Here is a 12,616-nt window from a genome sequence, read left to right as displayed (position 1 = left end):
GACAATGCAGATGATGTGGTGTATGTGGATTTTCAAAAGGCGTTTGATAAAGTGCTGCACGATAGGCTTATCATCAAGATTGCGACCCATGGAGGAAAGGGGGCAGTAGTAACATGGATACAGAATTGGCTAAGGGACAGGAAACAGAGAGTAGTGGGTGTACGGTTGTTTTTCGGACTGGAGGGAGGTATACAGTGGTGTTCCCCAGGGGTCGGTGCTGGGACCACTGCATTTCTTGATAAATATTAATGACTTGGACTTGGGTGTCGAGGGCACAATTTCAAAATTTGCAGATGACACAAAACTTGGACGGGTAGTAAACAGTAAGGGGGATTGTGATAGACTTCAAGAGGATATAGACAGGCTGGTGGCATGGGCAGACACGTGGCAGATGAAATTTAACGCAGAAAAATGCGAAGTGATACATTTCGGTAGGAAGAATGAGGAGAGGCAATATAAACTAGAGGGCACAACTCTAAAAGGGGTACAGGAACAGAGAGATCTGGGGGTATATGTGCACAAATCGTTGAAGGTGGCAGGGCAGGTTGAGAAAGTGGTTAAAAAAGCATACGAGATCCTGGGCTTTATAAATAGAGGTATAGAGTACAAAAGTATGGAAGTCATGATGAACCTTTATAAAACACTGATTCGGCCACAACTGGAGTATTGTGTCCAGTTCTGGGCACCGCGCTTTAGGAAAGATGTGAAGGCCTTAGAGAGGGAGCAGAAGAGATTTAGTAGAATGATTCCAGGGATGAGGGACTATACGTGGACAGACTGAAGAAGCTGGGGTTGTTCTCTTGGAACAGAGACAGTTGCGAGGAGATTTGATAGAGGTATTCAAAATCATAAAGGGCCTAGACAGAGTAGATAGAGAGAAACTGTCCCCATTGGCAGAAGGGTCAAGAACCAGAGGACATAGATTTAAGGTGATTGGCAAAAGAATCAAAGGTGACGAGGAAAAACCTTTTTATACAGCGAGTGGTTAGGATCTGGAATACACTGCCCAAGGGGGTGGTGGAGGCAGATTCAATCATGGCCTTCAAAAGGGAACTGGATAAGTACTTGAAAGGAAAACATTTTCAGGGCTATAGGGCGGGGGAGAGGGACTAGCTCGATTGCTCTTGCATAGAGCCGGTGCGGACTCGATGGGCCGAATGGCCTCCTTCCGTGCTGTAACAATTCTATGATTCTAAATACCTTTGTAATGTTTTGATCATCCATTAATTGACAAACCTTTCCTCCATGGGGTCCCAACCTCACCTTCAACTATTTTCTTTTTACTGACATACTGGAGTGCTGTGAATGGACTCAACAAGGATTTCATAGGTACATGGGCAAGTTTTAGTCAGATTTCAAGAGTCATTAACAGATAACAGCTTGAAGTGTGTGCAGACATCCCAAGGCGCTATTAAAGAGAGCGCCAAAGCTATGATGATGTTTGCATAAAACAACAATCAGTTGGGATAGATTTTTCACAAACATTTTTGAAATGCTAATTGGAATGACTCATTTTAATTTTTATAAATGACAAATTAACAAAAAATTAAATTGGGATTTCTGCAAAGTAAAACCGTCCCTAATTCCCACTCCAATATGGTAGAATGAGCAAGGTCATTCACTCCACCAGTACAGTTTAAGAATTTGAAAAATTGCACAATCCTGTGAAATGTTTTATTTTGCATAGATATCATAGATCTTCTAGATTTCAAATATTGATCAAAACAGTGATTAGACCAGTGAAAACCGATTCTACCTCTAAATTTGACATCGCTTTTAAGATAAAGCACCCAAGCAGTGAACTCAGGCAATTGATACACAAAGTCTATACGTGCCTGGATTCTAAACATTGTATCCATTTCATAAAGGTAAATTTAAAACTCATCAGAATTACCACAAGCACATCACATAAATCAGCTTTGAATCAACCCATTTGCCACCAGATCCACTCTTGCTAATTGTAAACACTCTCATATCACCCTGTAATCTGCCTTCTTCTAACGAAAAAGACCAAATTTTTCAAGTCCTTCTTCATATTTCTATTTCCTTCTACCAGGCAGTGTAAGAAAGTGATGAGAAAACATTATTTGTGCTGGCAATCTCACAAACTCCATCTGCACAAAAATAAAGTGGGCTTTCCCATACAACAAATGGATAGAACATCATTGCCTGTATTTTTTAATGCACAAAAAAAAATTAAGTTATTTGAGCTGCCACCAAATAAAATACTGTTTGTAGGGAGGTGGTAAGAGAATTGTAGAGGTTTGTTTCTACGTAGAATGGATTATCAAGAAGAAAAATATTAGAAATGTAATCAGCTTGGTTTTAGTTGATAGTCGGCAACATTTAAAACCTCTTTATTGTTAATCTAATTTTCATACCTATAAAAATCAGTACGTGCTAATGATTTTTAGATCCTACCTCAAAAGTAGCAAAATTGTGAACACATTCAATATACTGACATTTATGATTTCACAAATAACAAACAACAGAAACCCTTCCCCTCCAATTCCTGACTGAGAGGTTGAGCTTGCAACCTTCTCCTGGGCCTCTGCTGTCAGCGACTCTTAATCAATCATTACAAGATGTAGAAAAAGAAAGGGAAAAAGCTGTAAAAGCTGGGAATCTGAAGTAAAAACAGAAGGCGTTGGAAATGCAGACCGAGTCTGTCTGCAGCTGCAAAGAGAAAAGGCAAGCTAACGTTTCAGACATCTTTTAACTTGTTCTCTTTTCAGAAGGCGACAGACCCGCGGTGGATTTCAAACACTCCCTGCTATTATTTCTTTACAAGGTGTACACAAATGGAATGGGTTAATTTGGCCTCTGGTTTCCTCCTGTGCGTGGAAGGGAAGTCCCTCATATTTGTTTGGCAGCTCAAAAATTCAGCCTTGAACGGGATGTTACTATGTGGAGAATCACAGGCACCTTTCTGCGACATGACACCAAACACTAGTACAACGATGCATACAGAACTAGGTCACTGCATTTCTTTTCTCTCTTGAAGAAATTAAATATTCTACTAGCACCATACATCATTTGCTTATTTCAATGTTGTTAGCGGTATTTTAAACTGGGAAGAGAAGGGGCTGGCAATAAGAATTTATTTACTTTTACAATCATGCAAGAGGTAAAATTTGTCTATACGCAAAGCACAAGTGAAAATTCCACAAATAAATAAGAACATCACCAGGAGCATTCCCCATAAAATCGCCCTTATTTTCACAAGATCATGTAACTGCACAGCTCAAACTGGAAACATTTGCTTGAAGTGCTCACATTTTATCAGGAAAAAGGTTGCAGGATTTGTTTTTTTTAATCTTAAAGTCAGTTGTTGAAGGTTAAGAAAAAACAAAATTGCCTGCCAATATTTTAAATGTCAAATGATGATGATGTTTCCACTTTCCTGGTAAATTGTGTTCCTGCCATTCTGTCCCCATACAGCAGTGATATTATGTCCAAGGCTTTATTGTCATTACTGGCCTGGGGTGTTTAATTTTGGTGCAGGTGAAGCGAGGAAAAGTAACGAGACCCTCAGGCCCTCTAATGGTCAATAAAATGGAAACAGAATTATTTTCACTCCCACAACTAGATTTGTAATATGCTGTTCATGTTTTATGTTGTGCTGAGGTTTTGATGAAAATACTCTTACAAATGTTTCTGGTCTCATGCTCCCTCTCCTGTATTGAACTGTCAGCTGACATCAGCAAGATGTTTGGTTGGCTGATTAGCCAAGCTTAAACTAATTACAACCATGTTTTATTAGTGTCTGGAGAAATCACCATTTGGTCACAAAGATATTAATGTTATTTTCGGCAAAAAATGTCGATTTGCTGTGATACTGAATGTGCATTCAAGAAAATGTCTCTCTCTCTTTCCATTTGCTTGTCTCCCACTCTCCAATTCTTTTGGGTTTCCACTCTCTGTTCACCACTCTTTCCGACTCACTTTTTTTCTTTTCCTCTATGCCCCTCACAATTCTATATCTTTGCTTGTCTGACTATTTTCATTTTCACTCTCCCTCTTTCTGTAAGTCTTTCCTTCCATCTGTCTCCTCTCTCTCTCTTCTGCATATCTCCCCCTCTTTCTGTATATTTCTGATATATGTTACTTTACTGTTTACATATTTAAATTTTTAAAAATCCTTTTCAATGCCTTGAGCACCATTAAGGTGGCAATTAATAGATACTTAGTCAGAGGTGGGTACCAGGGCCTGGAGTGTGGGTGAGTTTGAAACTTTGAACTGCTGGAAGAGATAAGTTGCAGGATATATAGTGATAATAACATACAAGGTAGATAACAAATTATTGATTAGTTCTTTTAATAATTGCGTGTATATTTAATATACTAGTGGATCTCCCATGATGCTGCTCAGTCGTAGGATATGGTGTTTTATAACGACAGGAACATTATACCATATAACACACAATGCATTAATCTACTGCTGAATTGAACCTGTGTGTAATTTAATGTGCTTTTAAGGCCACAAGGTGTAATTACAAGTATCCATTTTGGTGGGAAAATTAAGGGGAAAAAATGTTGCATTAATATTAATTGTCACAAGAATAAGAAAATCACCGGTATTCTTAGTTATGGAAAAAAAAAACATTGATCCTTTGACATGTTTATTAAGGCACAATATTAGAAAACAATTATGCAATTTGGATTTACCATCTGTACTTGATAATGTTTTTCCAAATGGGTTCATCAAATTAGATAAAAATAGAACCTTCACAGGATAAAGGAACGGTTCATAAAAGAGCCTGGACATTTCCAGTAAAGCATGTTATCTAAAGCTGAGTAAATTTGGTCATTGTACTTTGAATCCCATAAAACAGTGAAGAAGTTAGGAGAAATCTTGACAATTTCAGTAAAAGAGAAAGGCAAAATTAGTTTGAACTGAAAAAAAACATGTGTGGGGCTGGGGGCAGGGGGGGGGGGGATGGAAAGCTTTCTTGTGTTTCATGTAGAATGAGCTCCCTGATAAGATAAATAGCACTTCACTTCACAGAGAGAAGAGCACAACTTAAAACAATGAGGTTAACCTTTTGTACAACACTCAGTATTTGAGATATCATTAAGAGACGGCTCCAGAATATTGGGAATGTACGTGTGAGATGCCAGATGCTATGGATAAATCAAAAAGTTCATGAAGGGCAAATGAGTAGAGGTTGAGCTGAATATTTAAGAACAAACTGCAGCATGCATGATCCCACGAACAGCTGTTTAGCAGTTTCCAACACTCCCTACTAGTTTCTGGTGGCTTATTGCTACTTTACACCATTGGTATATAAAGGAAGTGTCACTGTGGTTGGAGCAACATATTTGGTACTTAGTAAATGCCTTTAGGTTCTACACCCCCCCACCCCTGATGAATCCCCAGTCTCAGCACTGCTTCTATAGTGAAGAGCTTAATAGAGCTGCAAACTTCACTCACCTTCTCCTCTACCACACACCTGTGGCAGGGAGAAAAAAATGACTGGACAGATTCCTTTGGTCTACACTCACACAATGCTGGCAACTGGCCAAGAGTAACATGAGTGGTGGTCTGGGAGGTGTATATCTTAGAAGGGAGAAAATCGAAGGAAAAGAGAAGCCACCTACTCTAATTGAAGGGTAATATACCCTCCAAGTAAAACTTGAGGGGATATTTTGATAAAATGTTATCTCACTACAGTGATAGAGAAATAATCAAACTGCACAATACTGCACCATGTATCTCTCAGCACAGCACGCAAACATTCACGAGCCTCCTAGTACAGCCCTCAGCCAAATTAAATCAATATTTCTTTAAAATTTAAAGGACACGAATACTTGGTAGCAGCGGTAAGAAAGAGAATTAAATACAGTCTAAAAGTACTTGCAAGAGATGTACTGAGGGGGGGAAAAATCTCCTTGAGAGAAGATAACCTCCAATTTGTTCAGGCTATAGTAGATACATCAAGCCCTGTCACATTGTGTCTCTCAGCTACAAAAGAACTATTTAGAGGGCATGGCTAATGGATCCATCCCTGACTGATCTTACTGAGCTCAGTGGAAATCAGCAACCTTCCTGGTCCTGGATACAGATTTCAATAGTTAAACAGAAATCAAAACTTGGTGCTCAAATTAGAGAAAAACAAAGAAGTAACCAATGTTCAAAAAAATAAATCTGCTGTGCAATCAGAATACTGTAAAGTATTGGGATCTTTTTCTAAGTGAAAGGGTTATATGAATGCAAGTTATTAAATTTACAATATCAAAGAGGTAGGACTATATGACTCATCCACATTTATGTCACTGTTAGCGTGCCTCATTTATGTGATGAACACAGTATCACTGCCATTCCTGTCAAACATCCCATGTTAATTCTGTATGCTCTTGAATCCATGAAACACTTGTTTTACATGATGAAAATGAACACAGATGTTCACACAGGTAATAGCGGAGTTTCTGAGGATAATATTTTTTGTTTCAAAATAACTCATTAATGCTTTCTTTGCCAAAAGTACATCTTTGAAAGTTTTTGCTTAGAACAATTTGCATAACATTCTTAAAGGGGAAACTAATTTATGAAGTGTGGGGCAATATTATCACCATAATTTTTTTTTAATCCAAAGAAGTTGCAAATCTATTTGAAAATTGAACAATGGATTACAAGAGGGAGTAAAATTACATTGAACTCAGTCCTGTCACTCACTTTCATTTTCATTAAGATAAAAGGCCTATTTTTTGTTTTCTATCCCCATTGTCAGAGTACTCAGAGCTCCCCTAATTGGAGCTATTCAGTTGCTGTGGCATTCTTTTTCTGCTTGGACTAAAAGGTCCACAGTGCAGTTGAGGACTGATGCATCCAGCTCAAAATAATTCAGTTTTCAAGTGCTCAACGACATCACATATTGTTTAATTTGAGCAGGAAAACAACTTGATTGCGTCTGACAATTGCTATTAAAAATCGCTCACATTCAGGCTAATTCAAAAGCAGACAAGTTCTATGTTACAAAGAATGGGATTTTTCCAGAATTAATCACTCTTTACCAGCTTTGCTATGCTTATTCTTAACTGCTTTTAAAATAATATTTCTGCACTCAATGCAATTGCTGGCAGTGCTAAGTATATGTTCATATCATACCAATGCATCCAGGTACACGTTGGTCCACTGAACTTGTTTTTTCTTTGTGGATAAAACCATTGGTCTCCCAAGTACATCCAAATATTCCTATAAAAAGGAACAGAATGATTGATCACAGAAATACCAGCAATCAATGGTAATCACAGAAAATAATTCTTACTTTCTAGTTCCGGTGCTGACACAATGGGCCAAATGGCCTTCTTCTCTGCCATAAATTTTCTATGATTCTATAGTATGCTTTATAGATATTGAAGTATTAAGATATCAGAGAAAATATACTCAGCAGACTGTGGCGGTTTCTTCCATAGTGGATTGGTTTACCAGAAATACTATCATAATTTCCTTATAGAGTGGCTACAGAAAATGACACACTAGTGGACCTCCTGTGTAGTTGCTCATGGTGAATGAAACAATCCACTAGGGGGAACTTTAACTCCAGGACGATCGACCGGTGCAAGCAGACCATCCGGCAGCTATTTATCATGCCTCCTGCTCTTGCTGACAGCCTAGCTTATCGAAGTTAAATAAAGAACAGGAAATGCCTAATTTTCCTTCTTAAATATCGTTTTGAAAAATGTTCAGACGAACTGCGACATCTGAAGTGTGACACAAGTGAGGCTGACACACACTGGACACAAGATGCGACTGATCTCCTGTAGCATTGCTTATAGGATACACTGTGTTACAAGAACAGTAACATTACATCATGTAACGCACAATATATTATTGTAAGAAATGTGCATGTGTGACAGTGCAACCCCTAAAGCATAACAAAGATATCTCAAAATGTTTATATAGAAAGGTATGTATGTATGTAGAGATGAAATAAATTATTTCTTAGTGTGCAGTATTTTTCTCCATTTATTGACCTAATGCTATCAATAGCTCCCATGTCTAGCACAGATTGAAATGTAAAAGTATCTTAACCCTCAGTTTAAAAACAAATCATCATTTCCCAAACTAGCCCTCATGGTGACCTCTCTGAAAGAACGCTAATTAACGCTAAATTTAGCACAATATTAAGCTGTGGGCTTGTATCCCTAGGAACTCAGTTTAGATTTACCAAACACTTGGACATATCAGAGAAAAGACCTTCTTCCCAGCAATCTAGCTGGATTGAAGCTCAGGCCGCAGAGGTGAAAGGACAATGTATTCCAACTCAATGTGCCTGAACTCCAGTACATTGACTGTCGTCCAAATTTTGAAACAATGTCTTTATATATAACAAAGATAGTAGGACATTAGCTGGGACATAGCTATTTTTAAAAATCTCTTAAAAATTACGAGTCTGATGTCAATAGGGATAAGAAAGATGAAGGCAAACTACTGGCACTATGAACAACTTTCAGTGCAGTACAATATCTTAAACCAAATGGAATGTTATTTGAGATCTTTACCATAGAAAGAAACATTAAATTTCCAAATATTTACCTACAAATTATTTATTATCCAATTCTGTTCCTAGATAGTTTATATTTGACAAATTGGTAAGTTCAGCCTCGTAAATTAACTTAATATTATTACCTGTGTGTTAATACGTATTGCTCCAATGGAGGGAATTTCAAAATAGTAACCTGAAATATAAAAAGAAAATATGTAACAATATATTCAGAATCTTTAGTTGTAAATTGAAAATGTGAAAGTGGAACAATTAAAAATGGACAAATGCTCCTAAAGGACTTGTCATCAAATACCTTTATTGGTGCAGGCCATCCATTGTAGTGGACCTTTATCATAGTTATGTTGACCAACCGAAAATGTGAATACTCGCACCTAAAATCAAAAGTCATGAATGTTTAGTAACTCAGAAAATCTGAATTTCACTATTAACACATTTTGCATTATCCCACTGTATGTATGTGTAGTGCAACAGTTAAATTATAGAATTATAGAATCTTACAGCACAGGAGGAGGCCATTCCGCCCATTGTGCCTGTGCCGGCTCTTTGAAAGATCTGTCCAATTAGTCCCACTCTCCGCTCTTTCCACATAGCATTGCAAATTTTTCTTTATCAAGTATATATCCAATTCCCTTTTGAAAGTTTCTGTTGTAACTGCATCCACCACCCTTTCAGGTTATGCATTCCAGATCATAACAACTCGCAGTGTAAAAAAAAATGTCCTCATCTCTCCCCTGGTTCTTTTGCCAATTATCTTAAATCTGTGTTCTCTGGTTATCAACTCTCCTGCCAGTGAAAACAGTTTCTCCCCATCTATTCTATCAAAACCCTTCATCATTTTGAACACCTCAACTAAATCTCCCCTTAACCTTCTCTGCTCTAAGGACAATAAGCCCAGCTTCTCTTGTCTTTACACGTAACTGAAGTCCCTCATCCCTGGTACCATTCTACTAAATCTCTTCTGCACCCTCTCCAACGCCTTGACATCCTTCCTAAAGTGCAGTTTCCAAGGCTGGGCACAATACACTCATTGAGGCCTAACCAGTGATCTATAAAGGTTTAGCATAACTTCCTTATTTTTGTACCCAATGCCTCTATTTATAAAGCCCAGGGTCCCATATGCTTTGTTTTAAAAACAGCCTTATCAACCTGTCCTGCCACCTTCAAAGATTTGGGTATGAGAACCCCCAGGTCTCTCTGCTCTCTTTAAAATTGTACCAATTAATTTATATTGCCTTTCCTCATTCTTCCTTCCAAAATGCATCACTTCACACTTCTCTGCATTAAATTTCATTTGCCGTGTGTCTGCCCATTTCATCAGTCTGTCTATGCCCTCCTGAAATCTGCTACTATCCTCCTCATTGTTAACTACATTTCCAAGTTTTGTGCCATCTGTAAACTTTGAAATTATGCCCCCTACTATACTCAAGTCCAGATCATTAATATATATCAAAAAGCGCTGTGGCCCTAATACCAACTCTTGGGGGAACACCACTCTGAACACCCTCCAGTCTGAAAAACAACCGTTCACCACGACTCTCTGCTTTCTCTCTCGTAGCCAATTTTATATCCACATTGCCACTGTCCCTTTAATCCCATGGGCTTTGCTAACAAATCTATTATGTGACACTTTGTCAATTGCCTTCTGAACGTCTATATACACAACAACAGCACTATCGTTATCCCAATGAAGAACTCAATCAAGTTTGTCAGACATGATGTGCCTTTAACAAATCAGTGTTGGCTGTCATTTATTAACTAATGTTCTTCCAAGTGACAATTAATTTTGCCCTGGATTATGGGCTCTAGAAGTTTGTAGAAGTCTCTAGAAATTATGTAGAATATTTCTGGAATCAAAGAAAACAACAGGAACAATTTCCAATAAATATCCCTGAAGAAGATAGATAATTGAAAAGGCTGTTGAAGAAGCACAGCATCTATAGAAAAGCCCATAAACCTGTTAATTGTATACAAGGATAAAACCCAACAGAACACCACTCAAAATGAAAAGATGGCAAGGTAATTCAGGAACCAGTGATTCGGGAACGGGTTTTAAAAGATTATCGCAGGGAAGAAATACTGAAGGAATTTAGGGAATCCATCATTTTAAGCTCCTGGGAAAGAATGATGAATAGGAGACTCCAGTGAATCTCAATTTCAGCACAATAGGGGTATATAGAGGAGAAAGAGCGTGTGGAATGGTTTAAGAGAGGAAAATTATTGTTGTTTTGATAAGAGAGGAACAGAGACTAGAGTCAAAAGGTTGCCTATCAGATAACAATAGTTTTTTCAATGTAGTACAAAGTTGGGAACTAAGTTTTAAATAACAAGGTGAGAAGCCATCAGATGCTGATTGGGAATGAATTATGGTGCTGTATCAGTCTTGTTAAAAAATAGGAGCTCTGGCTTGGTTAACTCATGCCTTAACATCTGTTTGGCAGCCACACTGGCAAGTCCTGTGATGAGAGAATAGTTTACCTCACTGTAAGCATGCTCTTGACCTCTTCAGTTACACAGAGAAATCTATATAAATTACTCAGCATCACCACATTCAGGGGCAGTAACAGTGAGTCTGGTTTTTGTATGTTTAATTATATGCACCTCCATTAACTCTGATCTTCAGAAGTAAAATTGAGGCATTTAAAATTTAAATTACAGAAAAAAGGTTTTTTTTGAGGGAAAGCATGCTCAACAGGAATCTATACACTACACAATTAATTCACAACCAACAGGTTTTAATAAAAGATAACCATTAGGTATTAGAATTTTTTTCCTAAAAACGTATGCTGTTAACTGCAGTATACGTATTCAAAATACACGTACAACTAAGACATTGGGACCGATATTAGGAGGGAGGCAGGTTGCCAGCGGGGGGTCGACTGGGCGCGTGGGTAACCCGCCCAGTGAAATCGGTGGGTTCCCCATGCGATCGTAAGTAAATTGAAGCCACTTACCTTGACTTCCGGGTTTCGTGCTGGAAAGCTGCGCAGTGGGCGGACTGCGCACCCGCATCATAGGCTGTCAGCTGGAGGAGCCCTATTTAAAGGGGCAGTCCTCCACTGACTGATGCTGCAGAAAGGAGCCAAAATTACAGCATGGGGCAGCCCAGGGGGAAGGCTGCTCCCAAGTTTAATGATGCCTCACTCCAGGTCCTACTGGATGGGGTGAGGAGGAGGGGGGAGGGACAGAGATCATCCCCCCGGCGGACAGGAGGAAGTGGCCTGTCTCTGCCACCACGAAGGCCTGGCTCGAGGTGGCAGAGGAGGTCACCAGCACCACCAACATATCACACACCTGCATACAGTGCAGGAGGCGCTTCAATGACCTCAGTAGGTCAGCCGAAGTGAGTACACTTACTCATTCCCCTTCACTCCGTCTGCCACATCACCGCCCCCACCCCACATCTCATTCTGCACTGCCAACACTACTCTATCACGTCACTCCTCACACCCACTTAAAGCTCATCCTCATCTTACCTGCACTTACTCACCTCACCAGTACACACCATTACCATTCAACCCAATCCTCATACAATCTCATGACTCTGTCTCATACTCACCCTCTCATGCATCTCTTTCACGGTCAGCCTCACCCCACATGCCACTACCTGTGCTGCAGCCACAGGGCATGCATTGCAAATGTATAGTAGGAAGCGTAAGGCAAACGTGTCGTGAGCATGAAGGGGATGCACGAGGGTGTTTGAGGGTTTGTCATGGTTTTTACTTATATTTGATTTCTGATCAACTCACATTACATATTATATTGGCACCACTACTGCCACGTCTTAGCCATTCTTGAGTGGCTTGTGCAATAATGCCCTTTCATGAACACCCTTGATGCTGCCACCCTTGAGTATGTGCAGTTGCACGACTACTTTGTGCAGGTATCTGTTGCGCAGCACTGTGTTGTGTAGCTCCATGTGGTGGAGGTGGACGGCGTGCCTGGGGAGGTTGGTGATGTTGGTCGTCCTCCAATGGAGTGATGAATGCAGCAATGGAACCCCCCCACCGCTATCCTGATGGTGTGAGTGTGAGGGGGTCCACAAAGTAGGTAAATGTGTTTGGATAGCAGAGTTTAGGGTTTGATTTAATAATTTGGAGCGTGGAGAC

The 12,616-nt window shown here is 39.3% G+C and overlaps 1 protein-coding gene across 3 annotated transcripts in view; it reads right to left on the bottom strand.

Moving 5' to 3' along the window:
• LOC137341637 (voltage-dependent calcium channel subunit alpha-2/delta-1) overlaps positions 1-12,616 on the bottom strand; it is a 588,942-nt gene that overhangs the window by 126,468 nt on the left and 449,858 nt on the right. For all 3 annotated transcript variants that reach the window (XM_068004938.1, XM_068004940.1, XM_068004939.1), the window contains 3 exons: positions 8,803-8,881; positions 8,633-8,682; positions 7,109-7,195 (listed from right to left, as the gene is read on the bottom strand). In XM_068004938.1, the coding sequence (XP_067861039.1) occupies positions 7,109-7,195; positions 8,633-8,682; positions 8,803-8,881 (216 nt within the window). The remainder of the gene's footprint in view (positions 1-7,108; positions 7,196-8,632; positions 8,683-8,802; positions 8,882-12,616) is intronic.

Source organism: Heptranchias perlo, chromosome 24 (assembly GCF_035084215.1).
Source record: "Heptranchias perlo isolate sHepPer1 chromosome 24, sHepPer1.hap1, whole genome shotgun sequence".
Lineage (NCBI taxonomy): Eukaryota > Metazoa > Chordata > Chondrichthyes > Hexanchiformes > Hexanchidae > Heptranchias > Heptranchias perlo.
The sequence above is the reverse complement of the archived record's forward strand: the minus strand, read 5'-3'. Positions and strand labels throughout refer to the sequence as shown.